The sequence below is a fragment of the Talpa occidentalis genome, unplaced genomic scaffold (genome assembly GCF_014898055.3).
Source record: "Talpa occidentalis isolate TD23 unplaced genomic scaffold, MPIMG_talOcc4v2.1 talOcc4.9, whole genome shotgun sequence".
In the NCBI taxonomy this organism is placed as follows: Eukaryota; Metazoa; Chordata; class Mammalia; order Eulipotyphla; family Talpidae; genus Talpa; species Talpa occidentalis.
This window is the reverse complement of record NW_023605305.1, coordinates 13,041,077-13,068,164: the sequence shown is the minus strand read 5'-3', so window position 1 is coordinate 13,068,164 and position 27,088 is coordinate 13,041,077. Positions and strand designations below refer to the sequence as shown.

General features: G+C 51.3%; 1 protein-coding gene across 6 annotated transcripts in view; it reads left to right on the top strand.

The window, feature by feature from the left end:
- Positions 1-25,026, top strand: part of ASAP3 (ArfGAP with SH3 domain, ankyrin repeat and PH domain 3) — a 51,383-nt gene extending 26,357 nt beyond the window's left edge. For 2 of the 6 annotated variants that reach the window (XM_054691696.1, XM_037501246.2), the window contains exons 2-24: positions 2,790-2,862; positions 2,950-3,095; positions 5,413-5,487; positions 6,614-6,663; positions 10,835-10,946; positions 11,161-11,246; positions 11,680-11,755; positions 11,926-12,012; positions 12,171-12,280; positions 13,163-13,232; positions 13,549-13,636; positions 14,995-15,043; positions 15,139-15,320; positions 15,406-15,539; positions 15,773-15,867; positions 16,078-16,255; positions 17,649-17,734; positions 17,855-17,970; positions 18,560-18,627; positions 18,713-18,820; positions 18,950-19,148; positions 20,507-20,735; positions 22,649-25,026. In XM_054691696.1, the coding sequence (XP_054547671.1) occupies positions 2,790-2,862; positions 2,950-3,095; positions 5,413-5,487; positions 6,614-6,663; positions 10,835-10,946; positions 11,161-11,246; positions 11,680-11,755; positions 11,926-12,012; positions 12,171-12,280; positions 13,163-13,232; positions 13,549-13,636; positions 14,995-15,043; positions 15,139-15,320; positions 15,406-15,539; positions 15,773-15,867; positions 16,078-16,255; positions 17,649-17,734; positions 17,855-17,970; positions 18,560-18,627; positions 18,713-18,820; positions 18,950-19,148; positions 20,507-20,735; positions 22,649-22,847 (2,616 nt within the window). In that variant the 3' untranslated portion in view covers positions 22,848-25,026. Of the gene's footprint in view, positions 1-2,789; positions 2,863-2,949; positions 3,096-5,412; positions 5,488-6,613; positions 6,664-10,834; positions 10,947-11,160; positions 11,247-11,679; positions 11,756-11,925; positions 12,013-12,170; positions 12,281-13,162; positions 13,233-13,548; positions 13,637-14,994; positions 15,044-15,138; positions 15,321-15,405; positions 15,540-15,772; positions 15,868-16,077; positions 16,256-17,648; positions 17,735-17,854; positions 17,971-18,559; positions 18,628-18,712; positions 18,821-18,949; positions 19,149-20,506; positions 20,736-21,615; positions 21,707-22,648 lie in introns of all 6 variants that reach the window. The other 4 variants (XM_037501251.2, XM_037501250.2, XM_037501249.2 and 1 more) reach the window with 4 other exon arrangements.
- The last annotated feature ends 2,062 nt before the right edge of the window (positions 25,027-27,088 follow it).

Here is a 27,088-nt window from a genome sequence, read left to right as displayed (position 1 = left end):
TTTCTTTCACTTTGTGATGTGCATTTAGGGTTCCTCCATATCTTTCTGTGGCTTAATAGCACATTTCTCTTTGGCATTCAATGCCTGTTAATTCAGTTGTCTGGATAGACCATGCTCTGTTTATCTAGTCACCTGCTGAAGGAAATCTTGGCTGCTTCCAAGTTCAGGCAGTTGTGAACACAGCTTTTATAAATATCCATACGTAAGTTTTTGAGTGGAATGAAGTTATCAACTCATTTAAGTAAATACCAAGAAGTGCCATTGCAGGGTCACATGGGAAGAGTATATGTGGTTTTGTAAGAAACTGCCAGACTCGCTTCAAACTGGCTGTGCCATTTTGCATTCCCACCAGCTGTGAATGAGAGCTCTGGTTACTCCACGTCCTGAGAGCACGGGTGCCCCACATCCTCAGAGCACTGATGGTATTGGTATTTTGGATTTGGGCCATTCTAATAGTTGTATAGTTCCTTCTCTTCTCCCCTCCCTCACCCCCAGTTTCCTTTTAAGAACACTTTCTGGAAGTGTTCTTTAAGTGTTCTTTAAGAACACTTTCTGGAAGTGTTTTTCTCCAGGTGACAGAATACCCAGCATAACAGTGGCTCAAATAAGGTAGACATTTATTTATATTTATTCATTTATTTATTTATGCATACAAGAACTGGGGTACAGGCCAGAGATATGGGGGGTGAGAGGATTCACCAGAGACAGAGTGGAAGCTTCCTTTTAAGAATACTTTCTGAAATATCCATTACATCCCATGGCAACTTAGTCCCATGGCCACATTTACTGCAAAGGAATATAGTCTTTATGCTGAGCAGCCAAGTAGCCATCTGAAAAGACAGGGTTCTTGTTGTTAAGGAGGAAGAGGAGGTAGACACTGGGTTCAGCCAGTAGTCTCTGCCACACTGCAGGCAAGAGAACTCTCAAACTAGCTGAGGCACTAAAGGGAATGAGTTGGGTGGACGCAGGACTATTTTGATTGTGGGGCAGCAAGTGTGGAAGGGCCTCTCAGATGTGGGGTCTGGAAAGTTGCCAGGACCTGGGAGGGTCTTTACTTCCGCCTTGCTGGCGCATGGATCTTGTTGGCTTCTTTCTACAAATCTGCCATGTTCTTTTTTTCCTTCTTTTTTTTTTAAGATTTATTTATTTATACAAGCACTGGCTACAGTCAGAAGCGCGGGAGGGTGAGCGAATTCACCAGAGCCAGAGCGGGGAGCAGAGCAGGCAGAAGGACCGAAGCACACTGCTGAGGGGAGCAGCGGGCGGCAGGAGAGGTCTGAGCACCATGTGGGACCCTTCTCCGGTGGCCGGGGAGCAGCCGGGGATCGAACCGGTGCTACAGAGGCTGCGGGCAGCTTCGCAACCCAGCGCTCAACCGCTGCACCACTGGGGAGGTCCCTTTTTTTCCTTTGTGCAGGTGGAAAAGATGTCCCAGACTAAGCACTTTCCCAGAGTCCAAGTCCCTTGGAGACAGAATCTGATTGGCTCAGCTTGTCATGTCAGCTCTGGCTAGAATTAAAAAGATGGCAAGGGCCTGTCTCAAGAAGAGAGGAGGGCAGGGCAGTTTTCGGAGGATGGTGTCACAGGGTGGGGTGACTACCCTGAAGGATTCTGGGACATGGACATAGTCCCGTTCCCAAAGGCCCAGTCCCAGAACTTTGCAAACCATGACTATTTCAGTAAGCAATTACTAAGCACCTTCTGTGTACAAGGCACATGGATCTGCCTGCTAGGGGTTTTTCTAAACCTTTTTGGAATGTGTTCCTATCTTTAACCTATATTATCTTTTGGAGTGCAGCCATAACTCCTTAAGTTAATCACCTCTTACTTTTTCCTTTTCAAGTTTCAAGGTGAGGATCAAGGTGGGTCAAGGTGGCATTCTCTGTCCTTCCCCGCAATGTGATGTTTGTTCTGCAGCCCTGGGCTTGGGCATTGCCTGATGTCACCTCCAGTTCTCCCCAGTGGGGGTTGAACATGCCCCTTCTACTCTGTCTCATCTCCCCTACCCCATCCATGGTATCCCCACTCCCCCTTCTTGTCCTCCCATAGCTGTTCAGTGAGCCTGGGGTTTGATGAACAAGGATTCCCCAGTCTGTGTCTTGGGAATCTAGAGATGTCCACATCTTATTAATCAATGAGAAAATTGTTAATTCTCTCAGCAACATACTATCATCTGCATTTTGGTTTTTTTTTTTTTAAAGATTTATTTTATTTAGTTATGCATACAAGAGCTGGGGTGCAGGCCAGAGGTGCTGGGGGGTGAATTTACCAGAGACAGAGTGGGGAGTAGAACAGGCAGATTGACTGAAATACACTGCTGAGGGGAGCAGCAGACGACACAGGAGAGGTCTGCTGCACCATGTGGGTCAGCATCCTGGCCAGGGATTGAACTCGTGCTGCATTGGCTGCTCAGGCATTTTGAATACAAGGCCCCTGAGTTTCAGAGAAGCTAATAGATTCATCTAGATTGACACACTGAGTACTAGAGCCGAGATTCAGCCCAGGTCTGCATGGCCCGACACCTACCTGCCCTCGAGTCCCTGTGTTGATTTGGCTTGTCTTAAAGTTGGGGACAAAGTCTGTGGCCTTCCTGGTGTGCTGTGGCTGTTCCAGAGCTTCTGTGTCACGGAGTGGAAGAGGATAGTTTGTATTTGGTGGGGTGTGCCGGGAGAACCTGGGGAGGAGTCTCCAAGGACAGCAGAACTGTATGTGTTTGGAGGATGTAGTGGTGGCCTCCTCATCCCCTCCCAGATGGGCATCCGTGGACGTCTGTCTTTGTTTGCTTCCAGATCTTAGAAGGTGACCAGGCCATCCTGCAGAGAATAAAGAAGGCTGTGCGGGTCATCCACAGCTCCGGCCTTGGTGAGTGAGCCTGTGTGATGCCCACCCTGGCCAGGCAGCCCCTTCCTCGGCCCTAGGAGCTAACTGTGCTCTTGCCTATGTCCACAGGCCACGTGGAGAACGAGGAGCAGTACCGAGAGGCTGTAGAATCCTTAGGCAACAGCCACCTGTCCCAAAACAGCCACGAGCTGTCCACGGGCTTCCTGAACTTGGCTGTATTCACCCGTGAGGTAGCTGCACTCTTCAAGAACCTGGTGAGACTCCTGTCCCTTTGCCACCCAGCCCTTAGCCTAGGCTCAGGGCGAATCTAGTGGGCTTAACCTACCTGGGAAAGGGTTCGCCCCTTTCCCTGCATCATCAGTCTAGACGAATCTGTTTGCTTCTCTGAGACTCAGGGGCCTTGTCTTCAAGAGAGAGTCTTGGCAAGGAAGAGCCTCACACAGGGGAGGGGCCCCTGGAGGAGGTTGGGAAGAGGGGAGGGCAGATTCCGGGGTTCCCATCTTTGTGCTTTTCCTCAACCCTTTTCATCCCTCATTCTCCCAATGGCATCTGCTTTGTCTCAAAGCCTATAATTTGCCTCGCCCCAGCTCCTGCAGGCGGCCCTGGTGGCCTCAGCTTCTTTCCTGATGGGACTGCTTGGTGATGTCCTCCCTTGTCTGTCGTGTGTCTTCCAGGTTGCCCCCAGATACAGACTCCCATGTGCAGGCGAGGTTCTTAACCCGGGGCACATCTCTTCAGGGTTGGCTTTACCAAATTGTCCCCACTTTATAGGGTGGGAAACTAGGACACGAGGTTAAGTGGCTCACGCAAGGTCACACAGCCAGATTTGAGCGCAGGTTATCTGACTCCAACATCTCATCACAAGCCAGGTTGTACGGCCTCCTAGGAGAGCCTCCTCCCTCCAGCTCCTTGGCTCCACACCCCCTCCACCCCACCCTGGCTGGTAGAATCCGAGAGGCATTGGCTTGGTGGTTAAACACCTGCACCTCAGGCTTAGACTTGGGCCTTGAATCTCCTCTGTGCTGGTCACTAGGTGTGTGGCCTGGGCACACACTCCCTCTGCCTAAACTCCAAGTGTGGCATCTGTCAAGCTGGGATGGTAATTGTCCCCTCCTCACAGAGTTGCAGTGAGGGTTACACAAGTTAATTGCCTTGAATAAGCGCCTAGTAAATTAGCTAATGTCACCATTGGTCATTCTAGCACCGCACAGCACTGCCACGCACACCGCCCTCCCTCTCGCAGAGCGCAGACAAGGCTGAAATGCAATAGAATGTGTCACCTCCTTCGTCTAAACCTCCCCTCCCCCATCTCAGTCAAGCTAATGTTTGAGGAAGGTCTGCTCTATGGTGGGCACTCTGCGGGGGCTGCACAGAGAGCTGTGTCTAGGGGCACATAAGAGCTGGGATGTGGGACGATATCAAGCAATACCAGCAGTGTGGCACAAATTGATGGCCAAGCAGGTTGGTTCAAAGTCCTCATTTTTTTTTTTAAAGATTTATTTATTTATACAAGCACTGGGTACAGTCAGAAGCGCGGGAGGGTGAGAGAATTCACCAGAGCCAGAGCGGAGAACAGAAGGCAGAGGCAGGAGAGGTCTGCCACGCCATGTGGAACCCTCGCTGGTGGCCGGGGATCAAACTGGTGCTGCTGACGCTGTGGGCAGCTTCGCAGCCCAGCGCTCAACTGTTGCGCCACCAAGGGAGGCCCCAAAGTCCACGTTTTTGACCATTGTTCAGGAAAGAGAAGATCAGCAGAGGCCAGGGGCCAGAAGTGGTCAGCAAGGTTTCCTGGAAGAGGGGAGATCGAGATGTGCCTTGAACAGTGGGCTGAATTATTGTGCCATTTTGGGTTTCCAAATGACAGAAACCTAGCTCAAATTAAGTTTTTTCATTTATAAAATATTTAAAAATGGATTCATGGGCTTCTGTAATAGGAGGCCCAGGAATGCATCTGGCTTTGGGTGCTTTCTCTTTCTTAGTTTCTTTCTGAATCTGCTCAGTGGGCCCAGCAGACCCAGAGTCACATCTTTCTAGAAGAAAGGTATAGTCTTTCTCCCCAGATATCAGCAGAAGAATCCCTGGAGGGATCCTGGCTGACTGGCTGGCTTGCATCACTGGCCTGGTCCTGATCTGATCACAGTAGCCCCAGGGTGCTCAACTCTGGCTCCTGCATTTACTCCACGTGGCCACAGTGAGAGGGTTCCCCAGACCCTTTGTGGAGGGTCATCCTCAGAGAGGGGAAAAAGGGGTGAGCCAAAACAACAGATGGCCACTACAGGTGGAACTTAGAGCGTCAGAGAGGTGAGGTGCTCCTGGCAAAGGAATGGAGGTAGGACTGACCCTAGGTGTGCCTGTATCAGGGAGGTGATAGGACCGGATTGGCCAGCGGAGGGGGTAGCAGCTTTTATGGGAGGCCAGCTGCCTCCCCTGTGTCTTCACATCTGTCTCCCCCGCCTCCTTTACCTCCAGTGCTATGCTTTGCCTCATGATGCTTCTCTCTACCCTGAGCCCCTTGGGACTAGACAAACACTCACCCAAGGTTGGGGATGGCGGGGGCCTCTGTTTTTCCAGGTTCAGAACCTGAACAACATCGTTTCTTTCCCCCTGGATAGTCTCTTGAAGGGGCAGCTGAGGGATGGACGACAGGTAAGTCTCCTTTTGGGGAGCAGCATGTCCAGGGGGTAGGAGGAGCAAGGAAGGAGCAGTCAGGAGACCACAGCCAGCAGGCAGGGCTGGGATGAGGACAGGGGCCAAGCGAAGGGGTCGTCATGGGGGAGTGCTGACGCTATATCACTAACCCGCAGGACAGGAAGGATGGCTGAGCTGCCGTCTGCCAGGTCTCTGTGTGCAATAGCTCATATCATTCTTACAATAACCCTATGAAGTGGGCTTGTGGGTACTGGCCTCCCCATTTTGCAGCTGAGGAAATAACGGCTCAGGATTTTGGTAACCTGCTTAGAGTTTGCACAGCTAGTGGAAGGAGGGGCCAGTGCGGGAGCCAGGGATCCCGACTCCCAAGCTTGGCTGGTCTCTCTGCTCCTGGGAGCCTGTGGCTCTAGGCACAGGAGCGCAACGGTGACAGAATAATCTCCCTGAGAAGTCTGCCCCAGAAAGCCAGGGGAGGAGCTCTGCTCTCCCTAGAGGCTTCCCTCCTTGCCTTAGACTGGGCAGCAGCCTAGGAAACCACCCAAACCAGACAGGCAGCTTTTTCACGTGGCTGACTCAAGATACCTTGGAAGTCTGCGGCTGTTTAGAAGGGTATGAGCAGCCTGGCTGGAGCCCCAGGCAAACTAGGCCAGCGACCAGCGAGTCAGAGCTGTGTATCCTGGAGTAGCCTTCTTAGCCCTTCTGTCTCTACCTGGACCCTTCCTGTTGAGAGGATGATCTAGTGCCAGGCAGGAGAAAACAGTGGGGTAAAGTTAGGGGAAGGCACTGAACTTGATCCTCCCATCCTCATTCTTATGATGAGGGGACTTAGGACAGATACCCAAAATCCTTCTACACCCCTGACCAGGGCCCACCCAACCCAACTGATTCTTGGCAATCATGGGAGGCGGTCAGATGGGAAAAGAGAATCAGCCCTGAGAAATGGTTTTGGTTGGGCCAGTTGGGGGCCAAGTTTACAGTCAGAGCTATGGGAACAGGGGTCTGCTGGAGTATGTCCTGAGCAGCTTAGGGGAGCATGCAAGCAGGAGCCCCTTAAAGGCAGCCAGTCTTGGTTGATGCCAAATCCCAGGTACTCCTTTAGCCAAAGTGTTCTTTTAAACCACAGGATTCCAAAAAGCAGCTGGAGAAGGCGTGGAAGGACTACGAGGCCAAAATGTAAGTGGCTGCAGCCAGGGTGCTTTGTCCCTGAAAGTGAGGCCTTTGTGGCCAAGGGAGGCTGGATTTCGGGTGAACCTAAGTATGGCCAGGACATGTTGCCCAAATTGCATGGCACCTTGCTCTCTAGAGGTGTTCAGGGGAGTGATTTATACCCAGGGCTGACCCGATCTGGGGGCTGGGCCGCAAGACCTCCAAAGGGGAGCTATTATGAAGAAATGACCGGACACTACCTGGAGAGCCCTCTGCCCGGTGTGCCAGTCATGGGCAGAGACAAAAGGAGCTACCATTTTCTGAGCACCTCCATGTGCCGGGCGTTTAACCCTCACAATCACCCAGCCCTGTGCAGGAGGCATTAGCTCAGCTGAAAGAGGAAAAATGGAGGTTCAGAGACGTTAAGTCATACGCCCAAATCCACACAGCTAGGCAGAGGCAGAGCCGGATTCCACAGGTTCCTTGATCATCTTTCTGAAATGCCAGGCAGGTATGTAGACACATCTAGCTGGATGGAAAGGAGGAAAGGGAGTTGATGTCATATCCAGGCCTCTTGTGTGCATGTGATTCTCCAGGTCCCTCGCCAGCTGTTGGGACACTGTGGGGACAGAGGAGCCTCAGACCACAGTGATCAGTTATCCCCCTCTTGGCCCACTCTCAGGCTCTGACTCAGCACAGGCCCCAGCCCCAGCCCCTCCCCAGGGCTGAGCCAGGCCCATCCTACCTCACATTGTCTGCTCTTTTTTGTAAAATTTGGTTTTCTCTTGCATTTTGCAAAAGCAACATGTTTTTGTGAATAACTTAGAAAATATGAAGCAAAAGAACAAAATTTTAATTATCCTGAGATTTGGGTTCTGTGGGTTATATTTAACACCTTTGTTTAAGGGTTTGTTTTTTTCACACGATATGAGTAGCACTGTAATCTTATCACTTAAAAAAAGGGGGGGATTGGCGGGAAGAGAACTGACAAAAACACAGGGGGAATCCTTACTTTCTAAACCTGAAAAGTAGCATCTTTCCAGTCATTTTTATACATAAAGAAAATTTCCACAAAACTGAAATCATAATAATCAGATTGTTTTATACATTTTTTTTTTAACTTAGAAGTGCTTCAGGCCATCTCTCTAGACCATCACATATTCTTATACACTGTCAGTTGTCTCATAAATGCATAATGGATTTCCTTCACCCCGGTCTCGTTGGGGAAGCATTTTGGAACTTAATCTTTGCCCCACCCATAATTATTTCTATAGGATCAATTCCAAGAAGTAGATCCTGGGTCTTGACTTTTCTTCCAACTCCCAGCGCCATGGGGACCTCCCAAGTCTGACCCAAGGCCGTGACATCTCCCTGCACCAGCCTCTCCAGCCACACTCCTGCTGTGGGTGTGGAGCCTGTGATGAAGGGTGTGGGAGCTGCCATGGGTGTGGCCTTCTGCGCTCATTAGAGAGCCAGGGAGGGGTGGTGAATGCTCAGTCTGTCTTTTTCTTTATTTGATGTGGGTCACACAGCCTTCATCTTCCTGAGTTACCTTGACTAAGCCCTTAGCCTTTCAGGGCATCGTCTACTAAATGGAAAGACCAAGTAGTCCTGCTTTTACCAGATCTAGAAACTGAGCTTGCCTGTAAGGTAAGCTTTTACCAGATCTGTAATAGATACTGAGCTTGCCTATAAGGTTTCATTTAAAGCTATTGAGAAAAGGGTTGATGATGTGGATTAGAACTCAGGGTTTCTGAGTCCAGGCTCTTACAGCCTCCTGGGTCCTGCTGTGCACATTCCATAGATTGAGCTGAGCTGCATATCCAAGGCACAGGCATCTGTACATCAGAAAATTCCGAGTATAGCTAGATATTAGCGAGCCATGCATTGTTGCGTAATTTCACTTCATTCTGACCTAACCAGTCTGGGCAGCAGCTGGACTGATAGCATCTGTTAGTTACCACCAGGAGTCTCACCCCCCAGCTCTTTCCCTTAGAAGGAGGGCTCCCTCTCACCTGCGAGAGGATGCTGAGAAAGGCTTTCCAGGCCCCATCCAGAGTCCAGGTTTATTAGGCTGTTCCCTGTGCAAGGTTTCTTCATCAGAAAAACAGGGCAGGACTTCCGTGCAAGGATGATGTGGAGACGAAATGAGTGCAGTATATATAGAATACCTGGCACTGCAGCTCACCAAGTACTTATTGGCTCCCTTGGCCAGAAGTGGGAACAGAATGGTACAGTGGAGGGGTGGAGGGGGGCAAGAGGTAGGCGCCAGACCTCTGCTCCTGGCTTTTCCCCTGAGCAGCTTGGGATCTTGGGCAATCAATCACTTCCCTTCTCTGGGTCTCCATTTTATCATCTTTAAATAGTCCCTTCCTGTGATTGATCAGAAACACACAGTGAGCATTACGGGCTGGGGACCCAGGAGGAAAGGAGGGATGGAACAAATCTGAGCCACGGCGTTAGTTGTAGTCCCAAAGGCAAGGTACACATGTGGGTCTAGACACACCTGGGTCCCAGACACACCTGGCTTTAAATCCTGCTGTACCATCTAACAGTGACTTGGACAGTGACATCCCCACAGGTGCCTCATCTGTAAAACGCAGTGATGATTCTGTCCCGTGGGGTTATCACTCTAGTTTGTGATCAGCCTAACTGGGCACCTGTTACAACATGAGCACCTAAAAGTCATCATTAGTAAAAATACTTGAGAGCTTCTTGGTGCCAGGCACTGTGATAAGCTCTTTACTTCTGTTACCATATTTATTCCCCTTGGCAGGGAAAAGAGCTGTTATTATCCACAATTTATAGGTAAGTAGTGAGAAAAAACGATGAAATCGCCTAATGACATATTTCTCAGAACATATCCCATCATTATGGTGTTGTGACGATGACTATATGGTCATCCTTGTCCTTTTTAATAGCTGCATAGTATTCCTTTATACGACCATAGACTAATTTATTTAGCCACTTCCTATTGATAGACATTTCACTTATTTTGTATTTTTCACTGCTGAAAGATATGGTAACCATGTCTACTGGAGATTGTCCTGCCTCTCATTCTCCTGCCCTCCTTAGCAAGCTGCAAGCTCACTGTTGCCAACACACTGCAGGCCCAGCATTGCCATTCTCTCTGCTGCTACTCTTTGCATCTCCCCAAAAGCATCTTCCTGATACCCAGGCCCAGTTCACAGAGCTGTCCCACCCCAACTCCACCACTCTTGCCACAGACTCCCACTTAGAAAAAAAATAACCACATCTGAGAAAATCAAAAACAAAACCCTGCAGAGTCCTGCTTTAGAGCAGTGCTTCCCACCCAGGGATGACTTTATACCCCCACCCTTGCCCCTGGAAAACATACCTGGTTGTCATAACTGCCATCCAGAGGGCAGAAGGCAGGGATGTTGCTCACATTCCACATCCACAGGACAGGCCCATAGCAGATGACTGTGGTCAAAATGTCTGTAGCTTCAAGGTTGAGAAACTGTTCTGCAGGCCTCCAGGGGCAGTTCTGCATATAAACTCTCTCCTGGGGGGGCCGGGTGGGGTGTCTTACCTCAGCAAGTCTCAGAACTTCACAGCCAGGAGGAAATTGAGAATCCACTCTAGGCCACTGCCTTCTCAGTTTACCAGATGGGAAAAGAAAGCTCTGTAGAGGCCTGGAATAATAATAGCTGTCTTGTCTTCTCTGTGTTAAGTCTTTGACATAGTTTTCTCATGTGGGTCTCAATAAAAATCCCTATTTTCCAGAAAAGCAGGAGACAGGTTTAGATAGCTCATGTCTGTCTTCTCTGCTTGGGAGCAGAGCTCATAAGCAAGATTATCTCCCTTACACAGGATTCGTGGCCACAAATGTGCAGCCTCCGATGTGGAAATACTCTCAGGACTTGGAATGGGTGGTCTGATGGGTGTGGGATTTCCAGGAAGCCATTACACATGGTTCCACCCATCTCAAGAAAAGGGAAAACAGCCAACCTTGAGATCCATGAGGGAAGGCCCTGATTCCTCTTATTTACAAGGATGGGAAGATCTTCCTGAAGGACTTGGAAGCTTTAAATGAGAAGCTCCATGGGTTCAGAAGAATGAGGGCACTGGGGGTCTCCTTACTCTCACGTGCTCATGGCAGAAGGGAGGATGTAGACATGGTGGGGTGTGAAAGCACGGGGGCGGGTTGTTTAGGTCTGCTTTCCTTGGGATCTAGGGCCAGGCTGGAGAAGGAAAGGGACCGTGCCCGGGTGACAGGAGGGAGCCTGGGAGAAGCATCCCAGGACACGCAGAGAGAGCGACGCGTCTTCCAGCTGCACATGTGTGAGGTGAGGAGTGCTCCAGGGATGAGGTGGGGTGGAATGTGTCTCCCTATCTGCCTCTCCTGAACCGCCCCCCTGGGGGTTCAGTCCCAGGCTCTGTTCAGGTCCTGACCTTGGATTCTGTCATGGTCAAGAGTCCTGCAGACCTTTATCCTCAAGTTGCAGCCTCTGCCCCTGTCACACATTTTTCCCTGCTCTCTGCCCCTTCTCCCCCCGCCAGTATCTGCTCAAAGCCGGGGAGAGCCAGATGAAACAAGGTCCTGATTTCCTGCAGAGCCTCATCAAGTTCTTCCACGCCCAGCACAAGTAGGTGTCACCCCACAAGCCCATTCCTGACACAGTGCCCCTTACTCCTTGACCCTCGAGGCAACACAGAACCTGGCTCGTACCCAGGGACTGGGAGACCCTGGAGGACTGTATGTGTCAGTACCCCACCGGTAATGCTTTTTATGGCTCCACGTGATCGGGTGCTTACCATATGTCAAGCACTAATACTTTACAATCTTGATGTCACCCAGCCCCCGTTATTATCCCCCATTTTATGGATGATAAAACTGAGGCTCAGCTTCACTAAACTCACACAGCTAGCAAGTGGGGTGGGGACCCGGACACTAGCTCCGGAGTGCCTGCTCTTGGCCATCAGACTATGCTGGAACCCTTAGAGCACCTTCTCCCATCATTCTTGCTTCATCTCTCATATCCTCTCTTTCTCTGACCTTTGGCCTCTGGTATCTTTTAGTTTTTTCCAAGACGGCTGGAAGGCCGCACAGAGCCTGTCCCCCTTCATCGAGAAGCTGGCAGCCTCGGTACATGCAGTAAGTCGGACCTCACCCTGGGGCATATGTTCCAGTCCCCTGTTCTCCAGGAGCAGTGGTGGGCGTGGAGGAGCTGGCTCCTGCCCAGAGAGTGGGTGTCCACCCTGCTGTCAGGCCTAGGCTCTGTATCTGGCACATCAGGCGATGGGGTCCTGCTCTCTGCCCCACAGCTGCGTCAAGCTCAGGAGGAGGAGCTACAGAAGCTGACCCAGCTCCGGGACTCCCTGCGAGGGGCACTGCAGCTTGAGAGCAGAGAGGTCAGCCCCTGAATCCCAAATGAGTACCCTCCAAGGCTCACCATGGAGGGAGGGAGGGAGAGAAGACCCCTGAGAAGTTGCTGTGAATGAGGCCCCTGCAGAATGGGGCTCTTCCTGCCCAGATGCCCTGATGTCTTCTTTGCACGTCTGAGGAGCAGGAGACTGTGAACCGGAAGAATTCAGGCGGTGGCTACAGCATCCACCAGCACCAAGGCAACAAGCAGTTTGGGACAGAGAAAGTGGGCTTTCTGTACAAGAAAAGTGATGGGTAAGTGAGAGAGCTTAACTGACTTGCCCAAAGTCACACAGCCAGTAAACAATAGGGTTGGGGAAGCTGCCCTAATGGACAGGTCTTACTTGGTAGACCCTGAGGGCTCTGGGACCCTTCAATCTGGCAATGCAAAATCATCAGAATCCAGGGCACATGAACTTCTGCTTAAAGTCATTGTTGTTTTTTAACTTGAAGAACAGCAGCAGTGGCTGACACACATGGAGCTCTTACTATGCCCTAGACAGGCCATGTCCTCACTCTTAACCTCAGCGATATACTAACCATGTCTGGAAATGCACGTGGTGGACTGCTTTGCTCCCATGCATAAAGAAATCAAAGGCCCTTTTAGGATACAGTCATGTTTCTACTTACTTTTTATCAAAGATTCACTTTTTATCCAATTAATTTTGTTACAGAAGTATTAGGGAGCTTGGATCATGGGCTAGCTGGCTTGATTTTTGAGGAACAAAATCCTCATCTTCCTTTGTCCTTCGCCATAATTCATCAGTTGTCACCAAGAACCTGTTCCTCCCCTCAGGCCAGGGGCTCCCTAAGGTTGGAAGCTGTGTCTCTTCCATCGGACTAGAAGCTCTCAGATGGCCAAGGTCAAGTGGTCTCCCTTAGAATAAGGGTTCCCAGAGAGCGTGGCTGTGTTTCCCCCATCAGACTGGGAACTTCCTAAGGACACAGCTGTTATCTCCTCTGTCAGAAGGGAGCCCCAGAGAGGGAGGGATGTGGGGACCAAGGGATGAAGAGGTGAAAAGGTGTGGCTGGATGTCTTATAAGTGGGGGTGAGGACCTGGTCCAGGACTCTGTTTTCTGATACAAGGGAATTAGAGGTGAGCCTTGTGTCACTGTCTTTCTATCCGCCGGCCCTAGGATACGAAGAGTGTGGCAGAAAAGGAAGTGCGGCATCAAGTATGGCTGCTTGACCATCTCACACAGCACGGTGAGGTCTGGAGGGGCGGGGTCTCAACGGGGCATCCTCTCCTCCTGGTGTTAAGCAGACAAGTGTCAAACAAACCATCTCCCAGGACAGGCCCCCCACACCTGGATCCAGGTAGCTAGAGACCCAATATGAGACGAAGGAGGGGACCCAAAGCCCCCAAATGTAGTAACCCTCACACCACATTCTGGAGGTGCTGGAAGAAAGATCGAAACTGGAACCAGATTATTATGTCCGTTGAACAGTTTAGGAAACAGAGGACTGAGTTTGGGAGGCCCAGAGGATAACAAGTACATTCTCCACCCCCAATTTCCCACAGATAAACCGCCCCCCAGTGAAGCTGACTCTGCTGACGTGCCAAGTGAGGCCGAACCCTGAGGAGAAAAAGTGTTTTGACCTGGTGACCCGTGAGTAGTGTCTGTCCCCTCCCCACAACTGCCCAGGGCTTCTCTCAGACCTGCCAGCTCCCAGGAGGCTTCCGTTGGACTTGACATGTGTCTGCAACAGCTGCTACTGCAGGCATGAGACTCCTTAGGCCCTGGATACCTGTAAGGCATATTCGGATAGTTATGGTGCCAGGCTTTCCTTGCAAGTTGGTCTAGTCTGAGAAAGACCTAGGTCTAAGCTTCAGGGCACTCTCTCTGGCAGGGATGTGATAACCGGGACCCAGGACTGTAAGATGAGGGGGAACATCAGAAGAGGGGTGAAGCTGTAACATCGTAGAAGATTAGAGAGGGGGACAGCCTGCCCTGCTGGGGAAATCAGGAAAGGCTGCCTGGAGGAGAGAACATTAGGGTTAAGCGTTTTGTTTTTTTATTCTTTCTTTCTTTCTTTCTTTCTTTCTTTTTTTTTTTTAAGGAAAGATTTAGGGAAACTAAGATTTAGGGAATCCTTTATTTTTTTTTTAAAGATTTATTTATTTATGCATATAAGAACTGGGGTACAGGCCAGAGGTGTGGGGGGTGAGAGGATTCACCAGAGACAGAGTGGGGAACAGAACAGGCAGACTAACTGAAATATACTGCTGAGGGGAGCAGCGGGCGTGAGCGAGTCAGGAGAGGTCTGCTGAGCCATATGCATTGCTCCCTGGCGGGCCGGGGGATTGAACTCAGATTGCTTCATAGGTTGCGTCTTAACCCCCTGCGCCACCAGGGAGCCCCAGAGTATAGCCTTGAAGGACACAGAAAGTAGAGTTTGGGAGGAAGACATTTCAGGAGGCAGGACTGGTGTGATGAAAGGCTTGGGAAGTGGGTCTGGCCAGTTTGCCCAGAGTGCAGGGTTCACACAGGGTGGGAGATAAGGTCTGGAAATGCTTCTTAAAGGTTCAGACCTTATTTCTTGACAACAGGGAGCCAGTAGGGCTCTTGGGGGCAGAGGAGTGGCCAGATTAGAGCAGAATCTTATGCACAGTCTGGCAGCTGGGGATGTAGGGAAACTACACGGGCTGCAGGCTAGGTGGGATCTCCTGCCTCTCTGAGTTGGTCCTGTGTCCAGGGACACCTCCCTAGATCCTGGAATCCTGGATCCCTGGAACCAGGGCTTCACCCAGAGGGCCCTGTTCTGTTGGGATTCTGCTTTAGAGGTGATTTCTGAGAAGCCACCCTGCTACCAGCCACTGTCATTCCCCTTCCAACTCCAGTTTAGCAGGGCCTGTTCCCACACGGGCAAAAGTCCTCCTGGATCCTGTGGTTTAGTGAAGGGCTCACTGGGCCCCGGCAAGGCCAGTAGGATACTGTGGGCCAGACAACCCCTTCTCTCCCCACAGACAACAGGACATACCATTTCCAGGCAGAGGACGAGCATGAGTGTGAGGCGTGAGTACCCCCACACCAGCCTGGGGTGGCAAGGGAGCCTATTTAGCCCTGCCACCCAGAGTATCACCCCTGTGCCACCCACACCCTTTCTGCAGGTGGGTGTCAGTGCTGCAGAACAGCAAGGACGAAGCCTTGAGCAGCGCCTTCCTTGGGGAGCCCAGCGGCAACCCTGGGCCACCAGGGCTGGATGGGGAACCCCAAGACCTCACAAAGCTGCTCATCGCTGAGGTGAAGAGCAGGCCCGGGAATGGCCACTGCTGCGACTGCAGGGCTGCAGGTCCGGTGGGTGGGGCCGGGCCGGGAGGGAAGTGGAAATGGAGGGGAGGGCCTGCACCTCCAGATGCGACCTATTCTGCTTATAGACCCCACGTGGCTCAGCACCAACCTGGGCGTGCTCACCTGCATCCAGTGTTCAGGCGTCCACCGTGAGCTGGGCGTGCGCTTCTCACGCATGCAGTCCCTCACCTTGGACCTGCTGGGCCCCTCTGAGTTGTTGGTGAGGGCAGGGAGGGGCCTGGACGAGGCCCGTGGGGACCTGGGACGTGGTTTGACCAGGGCTCTGGGCTTGGGCAAACGACTGCCCCGTTTGCAGGGTTGGGTGGGGCAGGAACCAGAAAGGGAGAGTTCAGGGGTGGATCCTGGGCTGGAAGGGAAACCCTCTGGAGTCTCAGCCCTCCAGGCGTCTGACTAACCACCGGTCTTACTTCCACTACTCGCTGCGGACCCCAGCTTGCCTTGAGCATCGGAAACACGCGCTTCAATGAGGTCATGGAAGCCCAGCTGCCTTCACACGGTGGCCCCAAACCCTCAGCTGAGAGCGACATGTAAGGGTCCTGGCTGGGGATTTTGCTTCCCCAGCTCCCAGGGTCTCAGAAGGATCTTGAGCCAGAAGTCTGGGGAGAGGGGCGCCTCAGATCTGGGAATCCAGCATGTGGCTCTGGGAAAAAGGAGATCCAGTTTCTAGGGCATGGTGCCGGGGGTCAGCTGGGTGGAACAAGTCCGTATTCTGAGATTCTGTGCTTGTCTTTTGGCAGGAGTGCCCGCAGGGACTATATTGTAGCCAAGTACGTGGAACACAGGTTTGCCCGGCGCTCTACACCTGAACCCCAGAGACTCCGTACAGCCATTTGCAACCGGGACCTTCTCTCAGTCCTGGAGGCCTTTGCTAATGGGCAGGACTTTGGGCAGCCATTGCCTGGGCCAGAGGGGCAGGTGAGAACCACCTCCCAGGGCCACTTAAGCCCACGGGCTCCTCCAGGACCAGGTCTGGAGCTGTTCTACTTTACAGACCCTCTGTAGCTCAGCTGACGTTCCCTCTCCCCCACTTCTGCCTATGTCAGACACCTGCTCCAATCCACCCCTCTGTGGGGTAAAGGGGAGCGCACTATTTCCTTCAAGGAGACCTAGGCCGGCATTCTGACTTTGTCATTTTCTAGCTGTGTGGCCCAGAGCAGGTTACTTAATTTCTCTGCGCCTCATTTGCTCATCTATAAAGTGAGTTGATGATGGTGCCCCTAGCACTGAAAGAGAAAATTCAGTTGTACTATATGTAAAGGGTCTGGTGCATAATATGCGTGCAGCAAATGTTACTATCCTCTCGCCCTTGAATAACCCTGCATGCAGATGGCGGGAGGGGTAGGCCACTGCATTAGGAACTCCAGTAACAGGCATCAGTGAGCCTGAAGGTGGGGTGGGCTATCATTTGAAATGGGTAGTATCAATTTTACAAGATACATGTGGAGCTTGATTGCATGACAATGAATATAACTCAACACTACTGAACTATGTGCTTAGAAACATTGAAGCTCCATTAACATCGAAGTGGGATGTGGTGTTTATTTTACTGCAATAAAAAATGTTGAATGTGGTCAAAAACACATCTCATAAAATTTGTCGCTTTAAACTTTTTTGTCTTTCTAAAAAAGAGAGAGATGAAAGATTAAACCGGCAAGAGTTGATGTTTGATTGAGCATCAAAAATTGGATGTCATGTTTTCGAGGTGTTCATTTGCTATCTTGGTAGGGCTAGCTGGGAGGGGGCAGCTCTTAGGCAAGGAAAGATTTTGGAATGGCCTACAGGTGAGTGAAAGTTTGAGGTCAGCTGAGATCTTAGGGGGCTGGTAAGAGAGAGGAACCCAGGGCCGAGAACCACATTGGGAAACGCCTTCTACGGGGTGCCAGAGGAGGAAGAGCCACTGAAGGAAATGATGAGAAGACTCCTCCCAGGCCCCCTGGTGGCCTACGGGTTAGGCCTGAGTTCCATCCCCAGCCGGGCAGCTAACCCACATGGCACAGCAGACCTCTCCTGTCCTGTTGCTCCCCTCAGCAGTGTATTTCAGTAGATCCTCCTGTTCTGCTCCCCACTCTATCTCTAGTGAATCCTCTCACCCCCTACACCCTAGTTCTTCTACAGATAAATACATCTTTAAAAAAAAAAAAAAGAAGAAGAAGACTCCATCCAACCATGAGGTTCCATCCAGTCTCCTCTCTCAGGGGTGTTGGCAGCTTCATATCTGGAGGTGTCTAGAGGTGTTGGGGGCAGCAAGGTTACTATTGGAGGCAGGTAGGTGAACTGGGGAGACTCAGATGTGTGGACATGTACTTAGGTCCCTGGAGAGCCAGCCCTGCACCTGGCTGTCAGAGTTGCCAACCAGGCCTCCCTGCCCCTGGTGGACTTCATCATCCAGAATGGGTGAGAACCTCCCTGCCCATCACACACCCTCCTCCTTCCTCTTCTCTTCCTCTTTTCCCCCGACTCTGAACCCCTCACCTGTCTGTTCTTTTCCTTCTGACCTGACCATGTCACCCCCAGGGGCCACCTGGACGCCAAGGCTGCTGATGGGAAGAGCGCTCTGCACTGCGCTGCTCTCCACAACCAGCCCGACTGCCTCAAGCTGCTGCTGAAAGGGAGAGCTTCCATCGGCACAGGTGGGGCCCCCACGCCCCCTCCTCTAGTCCCTGTCCCCACTCCCTCTCTTGTGGGACTTCTGCCTTTTTCCTGGACAGAGGGCGCTGGTAACATGCATGGGTTTTGCAGGCAGATTTGGGTTCTAATCCTTCCCTGCCTCTGAGCGCTTCTGTGAACATGGGCTTTGTCCATTCATCTCTTGAACCTCAGCTTCCTTATCTGTATGATGGGAGTGACCTTGTAGACCCGCTGAGTGCATAAAATAAAATCATATCTTTGAAAGTCCCTAGTCAAGTCTGAATAATAGTGATTGGAATAGCCACCATTTATTGTTTAATATGCACCTAGTAACGTGCCAAGTGCTCGACCAATATCATTTTCTCAGTAATCCTCACAATGCCCTCGTCAAGTCGTTACTAGTCTCACTCATTTTATAGTTGAGAAGATTAAGGCTGACAGAGGTTAAGGAACTTGCCCAAGGTCACACAGCCAGAGTAGCAGAGCTAGGATTCAAACCCAGACCATCTGATTGCAAAGACCCATCTTAACCTTTAACCTATAATGCCTCTTTGACCCTGATCTTGGCCCCTGACTTTATACGCCTTACAGTAAATGATGCAGGAGAGACAGCTCTGGACATCGCCAGGAAGAAGCAGCATAAGGAATGCGAGGAGCTGGTGAGGCCTCAGCAAGGTGGGTGAGCCCCTGATCCTTTTGCTCTCTCTGCTGATCTCTGAACTGCCAAGGCTTTGTTTTCGGCAGCTGGAGCAGGCTCAGGCTGGGACCCTGGCCTTCCCTCTGCACCTGGACTACTCCTGGGGACTTTCCACAGAGCCCGGCTCTGACAGTGAGGAGGACGAGGAAGAGAAGGTGGGTCTCAGCCCTTGCCTCACAGGCCTCCAGACAGCAGAAGGGAGGAGCCCGATGGGATCTAGGGGGGGGTGTGGCCAGGCTGAATTGGGGGAACCAGGCAGTCCTCCTCCCACGCTTTTCCCCCAGCAGCGCTGCCCTCTGAAGCCCCCTGCCCAGGCGCGCTGGACCAGTGGGAGAGTGGACATCAGCAATAAGACCTATGAGACCATTGCCAGCCTGGGATCAGCTGCCCCTCAGAGTCAGAGTGAGGATTGCCCCCCACCCTTGCCAGTCAAGAACCCGACTCGGGCTGCAGGCCTAGTGCGTGTGGGACATACCAGTGGAGGTATGGTTGGCCACTCAGGAATACTCATCATACCACTCACAGAGGGATACGGGGGGGTGGGCACTGAGCTAGAGTGTACGTCAACATATCATCCTCATAGTCATGTCAGGTAGGGATTACCATCTCCCCCCTAAAAGAACAGAGATGTTAAGTAACATGCCCAAGATCCCACAGCTAAAGAGTCTCTGGTGTGGGATTCAAACTCAGGTCTCTTTTTCTAAATTGCCAGTGTTTCCCTTAAATCAAAAGAGAGAGGAGCACTTTTGAGCAACCACTTTTGAGCAATCCTTTGAGGGTGACCCAGACACGACACATGTAGTTAGTGGGGGAGATAAAAACTGTAATGTTACAAACCTTAGTTGAACATTTTCATTAATTTTCTGCTTCAGACTAAAAGGCAGGGAGAAGTTATAGAAGATATTTGTAAAATAGATTTGGGTAAAAACTTTACAAAGTAGGGCCTCCCTGGTGGCGCAGGTGGTTGAGCTTAGCACTGTGAGCTGTCTGCAGCCTCTGCAGGAGGGTTCCATCCCCGCCGGCCTCGGAGCAGCCCACATGGCGAGCAGACCTCTCTTGTCTTGCCCACTGCTCCCCTCAGCAGTGTATTCCGTCAGTCTGCCTGTTCTGTTCCCCGCTCTGTCTCTGGTGAATCCTCTCACCCTCCTGTGCATCTGGCCTGTACCCCGGTTCTTGTATAAATAAAATAAATCTTTTTAAAAAAATAACTTTACAAAGTAGAATAGTAAACATTTCACATGCTTTAGATATTGCACTGCCAAAATAAAAATGCCCCATTCTCCCATTTTCCTCTTATTTAATTTGAATTTCTAGATAATTATCTTCTCTACCTCTCCTTTGACTTTCTGTCATTGAGATGAAAGTATAAAGATTTTAGGTTTTCTAACAACAGCAAAAACCTGAAATGCTATTCATTATACCATCAGACATAGTGTGATAGACTGTAAATCCCAAAGGTCAGGGATTTGAGTGCTTTGTTGACTATTCCAGGACCTAACACAGCTCTTCTTAAGAATTATGGGTTGAGTGAATGAACAGGCTTATTCATGAGCAGGGGGCATATTCTTTTGGGGTTAGGGGTGGTTTAGGAAAACTTCCTGGTGGGGGCAGCTTCTTGGCTGAGCAGGAGAGCAGGCGTGAACAAAGCAAAACAGTGACTAGGTGTCCCTAACCATCATGGATGAATGCAGGCAACAAGCATAATGGGGAGAGTTGAAAAGATTGCTGGAGAGGGACTGATGGACATTTGGAGAGACCCATAATAGATCCTACAGGTCAAGACTGCTGTGAGATTAAGCAGAGTAAGTGACAAAGTCAGATTTTATCACTTTTCATTTCAGATCGTTCCGAAGTCCCCAGTCTGACCTTGGAGCCCCCTGGGGCCCCTGAGAGCCTGAGCAGTCTAGCCTCCTCCTCCTCCTCCAGCCTCACAAGCCCTGTGGAATCTGGGGGTCTCAGCCAAATCCTGCCCAGTTCTGAAGAGGGTCTCTTGGAGCCCCCAGGCCCCTCCCGACCCAGCCTGGCATCTGGAGCCACCCCTGCAGAGATGTATCCGCCAGTCCGGTTCAGGTTAGTGAGTGCCCAGCTGTGTGGCCTGGGGAAGTCTCCTGACCTTTGTGAGCATCCATTTTTTTTTTTCCCTGCCTCTAAATAGTTCCTGGATACTTCCCAGCTTTGGTATCCATGATCAATATAAAAATGCTAGACCAGGGCCTCCCCGGTGGCGCAGCGGTTGAGCGCTGGGTTGCGAAGCTGCCCGCGGCCTCTGCGGCGCCGGTTCGATCCCCGGCTGCTCCCCGGCCACCGGAGGAGGATCCCACATGGTGCGCAGACCTCTCCTGCCACCCGCTGCTCCCCTCAGCAGTGTACTTCAGTCCTTCTGCCTGCTCTGCTCCCCACTCTGGCTCTGGTGAATTCTCTCACCCTCCCGCGCTTCTGACTGTACCCAGTGCATGTATAAACAAAACAAACAAACAAATATAATTAATAAATAAATAAACATGCCTCTATTTAAAAAAAAATAAAAAATAAAAAATAAAAATGCTAGACCATGAGTGCAGGGTGATTAGACTCCTTCACACATTTGCTCCCAAGTGTGACTGCAGACTGCTGAAGCTATAATAGAGAAGGCTTAGTCCCTCGTGGGTAGCTTATTCCAGAAGCCCAGTGAAGGCTTCACACTGTCCCTACCTCCAATGCAGGACTTAGTCCTCTGTTCCGTGCAAACTCTTAACAGTTTGGAGTTTGGGGAGTAGAGCTGAGACATCTCTAGAGCCCCCTGGAGGTTGATTCCAAGGTTCTTGGGCCTGGGAGGATGGAGCCTGGGCTCCTGGTGGACTCTCTACCCACTTATCCAAAGCCCCCTGCCTTGCTTCCCACCTCACCCTTTCTCCCCACTCTGAGGGGCTTTCTGGGCACAGGGCTCTCATTGGCCTTCCCTGCCTTCCAGCTCTGAGAGCACTCGCTCCTACCGGCGGGGAGGCCGGAGCCTGGAAGACTGTCCATCAGCAAGGCAGCCTCTACCCAAAAGGAACGTGCCGGTAGGAACTCCAGCACTGGGGTTTGTGGGGTGGAGGCAGTGTACCTGGGAGAGAGAGCTGGTCAAAAGGAAGCTAATTGGGGTGAAAGACCTTTCCTTATGCTGGGGTCCATATGGGTGGCCCCAGTGTGGCCAGGCCCTGTCCTAGTGCTGCTCCTTCCCCATTCTAGCCCAAGATGGATGAAACCCGGAGACCCCAGGTCTTGAGGGACAGCAGAGGTAATGAAGCCCAAGCTCTGGCTGCTCCCCGGGGAGGAGGAGCATGGCTGTGTCAGCCAGGCTGGCCGCTCAGAGGAGGAATCACTTCCCTGCAGACAAGACAGGGTTAGGATGACTGTGCCTGTTTGCCCAGCTCTCCCCTTGTAAAGAGTCTACTGAAATCCACTGAGACTTCCAGCTCCCCGGCATAGAGCGATGTGACAGGGACAAAGTAAGAGCTGTCATCCTACATCTGGCTTCTCCGTGCTCAATCATGTCTCAAAAATACACATTTGGTTGAGGAACCTGGGAGTAGGCATAGGCCAGAATCAGTTGTGTCAGGAAGGAAGCTGCCTCTGTTTCTGTCTTTGGGGGAGTCCTCAGGAATAGTGCTGGTTGTCTGTGTGGGAGTCAGAGATGACAGGGCAGGAACTGGGTCTCTCTGGAGAATTATCATCTTTATTCCATCAAATTCAGGCACCAGACACCAATCTGTCCGCAACCAGGTACCCATCCCCCAGCATTCAGTTGATGCCTGTTGTTGAAGCATGTGCGTTAATAAGGACTTGTGTGACCTGGGCTTTACATTGAGAAGGCCTTGGCAAGTGGCTTGGCTCATCAAACCTCAGTCTCATCATCTATAAAGTGGGAATCATTTCATCTGCCCACAAGAGGACACTTGTGAAACTGAGATTAACATCTGGTATATAATGGGTGCTGAGGAATTTTCATCTTCTCTCCCCAGGCTGGCTTCACTGAAGGAGATGGCTCGAGGACTGGGGTTCTCCCATCAAGTTCTGTGCAGCTTCTTCAAGACTAGCTCCTTGCTGGCCCTTGTGGGCACGAACCACCTCCATGCTGGACCCCAATGTTCAGAGCTAGGACTTGAGTCCAGAAGACTAGCGACCCGAGGTGTTCATTCTCTTGGGTCTTGTTCTCTCTGACCCTTATTCCTCTGTAGCTGGCCCTCTCCCTGCCACAGACCCATGCCCCTACCAAGGACACTGGCCCTTCTGCAACAGGGCTGATGGCAATTCTTTCCTCTCAGTTTCATTGACCCCACCCCTAACCCCTGGCCAGGGACCAGGGAGCTGGATTTGAGTGCCCTGAGCTAACTTTAACTGCAGAACCCTCAATCCCTCAGCAGATGAGGACTGTATTTCTTCTTCTGTCAGTCTTTGGGCTCCACAAGAATAAGAACAGCCTGCCTTCCTCATTCTCCAGTCCAGGGATTTTGCCAGGTGGGAGACTGTCTTCGTGGCCATTCATTAGCTCGTGTTCCCTTACTGACTTCCAACTCTTTGTTCAGACCTGTGCTAGGGACAAGATGCCACAGAATAAGAATAAGCTGTCCCTTGCCAGGAAGCTGGTCTCAAGAGTTAGGCTTGGAAATGGGCAGGGCTAGCGTCTCTCAATTGTTCCATGGTTCTGGACTCTGGGTCAGACTGACAGGTGATTTACACCTGGATGACATTGCAGTTGTTGTTAGCCCATATTCGTTTTGGCCGGCAGTGCGCAGGCTATGCAGTCTGAGTATCACTTCTTTTGAGGGACAGTACAACCTTCCTGGAACCTCTATTATGTCCCCCAGCCAGGAAGCAGAGTAGGACTCAGCCCTGATTGCCTACCTCCTAGATTGAGCAGGAAGGAAAGGAACAGGCAGGGCTAATTGATCCTCACTTCTCTCCCCTTCCCTTTGTTCAACTCAGAGGCTTTCTAGCCCCTGGGGAGAAAGGGTCCAGAAAGGAGAAAGGGAGGTGCTAGCAACGGGAAGGGTGAGACTGAATGGTTCCCCTTCCACCACACTTTCAGCCCCATGTTAGCGCAGCCACACCTAAACCTTCCCCAGTCTCCTGCACCTCAGCCTTAAGTCGCTAATGCTGCTGGGGCCCTGGTAGGGATGAGCCTAGGGGGGCTAGTGCCCCACACAGCAGCCTGACCCGGAGGCTGATGGCTGATGGCTCTCCCTGGAGTCCTGACTGGCTGTGATCTCACAGGAACAGGAGTGTCTTCTGAGCCCCTGTGTCTGTTTTTGTTCATCTCAGACTTACTTCACTCATCTCTAATAAAAGGAATTTTTTTTTTTTTAGTAATTCCAGTTGTTTCATTTCTGTGATCTGAAGTGCACTAGGCCAGGGGAAGGGGTCTTAGGGCTTAGAATTCTTTCTCTGCATCTAATGAGGGAGACAGCTTGGTATAGAGCAGAAGTTTGCAACCTGGAGTGATCTGGCCCCAGGGGACACGGCCTTTGAGACCGTCTCCCTTGTCGCCAGCTGGGGTGTGCTACTGACACCTAGTGGCCAGAGTTCAGAGACGCACCTGAGCAGCCTTTGGGCCCAGATGGCCCTCCACACCCGTGCCAGTGCCGCCAAGAAACCCTGGTGCGGAAGACAGAGCACTGGACTAGGAGTCTGCCACTCTCCCGTCAGTTTCGTTTCCTTTTAGTCAAGGATTTGGAGCCAAGTAGTTTAATTGTGAAGTGATTCCAGGAAGCACCTGAGGGAATGGGAAAGTGAAACAGAGTCAAAAAAGCAATAAAGGGTGTGTTGATGAAAGGTTATCACTGCAAACAACTAGGGCTTGTTGAGGACCTTTGAGAGACCAATGATAAGGACATGCCTTCATGTTTTCCTATCAAGAGTGAAGAAAATCAGTGTTTTCTACCAACTTGGTCTTTCATTCATGGGGGGCAGAGCGATCCTTCCTTCCAAGTACTTCCAGCCAGCCCTGAAGCCCTCAGAGAGATGTGGGGAAGCCCTCAGGGGTGTGTTCAGGAATTGCTAAAGTTTTCCTCAAAGGTGGATGGGTGGGTGGCAGGGACGCAGGGTGCCACAGTGTCTGCAAACTGAAGCAGTCCAGCCCTGGACCTCTCCACGCTTCAGCCTTCCCATCTGCACAATCAAGGGGGTGGACTCCATGGTTCAGTCCTCCCAGCCCTGAACATGTAGGAGTCTTGGTTTCTTTTGATGTCACACTCAGGGTAGGAGCTGGATGGAAGTTTGAGGAAAGTCAAATGTTTTTTGTTCATTTTTTTTTTTAAGGTAATTCTAATGATCCCCTCAACCCAACAGGGCTTGCTTGGGCTTAGCCAAGAAAGCTCCCCAAATCCCAAACCATTAAAAGTCACACCTCGGGCCTCCCCGGTGGCGCAGCGGTTGAGTGCTGGGTTGCGAAGCTGCCCGCGGCCTCTGCAGCGCTGGTTCGATCCCCGGCTCTTCCCCCCCAGCCACTGGAGGAGGGTCCCACATGGCGCACAGACCTCTCCTGCTGCCTGCTGCTCCCCTCAGCAGTGTACTTCGTCCGTCTGCCTGCTCTGCTCCCCGCTCTGGCTCTGGTGAATTCTCTCGCCCTCCCACGCTTCTGACTGTACCCAGTGCATGTATAAATAAAACAAATTAATTAATTAATTAAAAAAAACATGCCTCTATTAAAAAAAAAAAGTCACACCTCCTAAAAGTGGCCTAAAGTGCTCTGTATGGCCAGGCCCTGCCCACCTTTCTGTCCTACCTCTCCCCCCAGGCCTCCCACCTCTGTGTTCCAGCCACACATGCATTTTTCTGTTCCTCCAACCCTGGCACACCAGGTATCCTTGCATCCCTAAGCTTTGCACATTGGAAACTCCAGGAGGACTGTTTTGTTCCTCTCTGGATGCACAGGACTAGAATTGCCTAGCACAAAGTAGGTGCTCAATAAATGTGCCGAATGAATTTTTTTCCTCTCTTACCTGAACATTCTCCCCTCCCTCCAAGTCCCACTCTTCATTCTTTCAGGAGACGACACCCACTGGTGCAGGATCCATCAAATAAGTCCTTATGGTATGCTTCACTTCTCCTTGACCCTCATTCCAGTGGTGATAACAGAATTGTGTCCATGTTTATTTAAGTTTGCTCTTGCTCACAGACTGGGGTTGCTTGGACATTCAATACATGGTTATTGAATAAATGAAAAAACCCACCCTTTCCTACCTTGCTCCCAGGTCACAGGACAGCAGCTAGAAACCAGATGAATCTACACTGCAGTGATGACCCCAGCTAGGGCTCTCAGGAAAGTCTGGAGAGTTCATGGAATAGTCAAGCCACAGCTCCAGGGGATCCCTCACACACACTGTGGAATACTTTTCACCCCCCCCCCCATACCTAAACACCCCCGCCCCATCTAATTTAATATCAATTAAATTCACTTGTTTAGGAAGGGACCCCAATCTGCTGGGGCCACTTGGAAGGTCCTTCCATGGGCCCACAGATGTGTGCACAGTTGAGGGATTGTTAGGGGGAAATGATGTCCTAAATTAATCCCATACAGGCTTTGTGGACCCCACCCCCACTCCAGACTAAAGCCATCAAGACATTGGGAAAGACAAATCCCATCACCAGCAAAAGGAGGGTGGCTGGGACCTGAGGGTGGAGTTGGGCAGCCAGGTTGGATATAAAAACCCAACACTTGGGCCTTGGGGGGCTCGCTATCGCTGGTCTCCTGGCTTCATGGCTCCTGGCTGGCGGCCAGCTCTCAAAGTGCCATTTTGGGATTCCTGATGGGTGGATCGGGTAGGACTCATTTAAAACTTTGTCTCCCACTTTTCTCCCTGAGTTGTACATTTCCTCATTTCCCCTTCCCTTGGAAATAAACCTTTTATTAACCTTTCGCGTGTGCCTGCAGTAGAATAAGTCCTTTTAAGGGTGCGGGTGAGGACCCCCAGTCAGGCACCCCGTTTTGTATCGGGGTTGCTCTACAACAGTTAGACAACCGTTTCCTCCACTCCACCAAGATCATCCTTCTAGAGCCAGTCCTCCTGGGGAGGCAGGGTGGCCTGACGCGGAATACATAAATAGCACCTATTTACCCGGATGAGTATGTCTCAAAGTTTGCTGAACTGAGGAATCTCCCAAGCTCTCACCACCCCAGCGCAGTCCTGGGATCGGCAGTGCCTGCAGCACTGGGGGAGCGTGTTGGAAATGCAAAGCCTGCTGTAACAAACTCTGCAGAACACACTGTGCTCGGGGCATGCCGATGCAAACAGCCTGGGCACTCACCGGCTGCGGCAGTGTTGGAAGAAGGATCGTGCAAAAACAAAACACAACAGAACAAAACACAGCGGCTCGAGGGCACCGAGTGGCACCACTTGGGCACAGGCACAGGGCGAGCTCCGCCCGCTTCAAGCTGCAGAGACGCGGGAGCCCAGAACGCT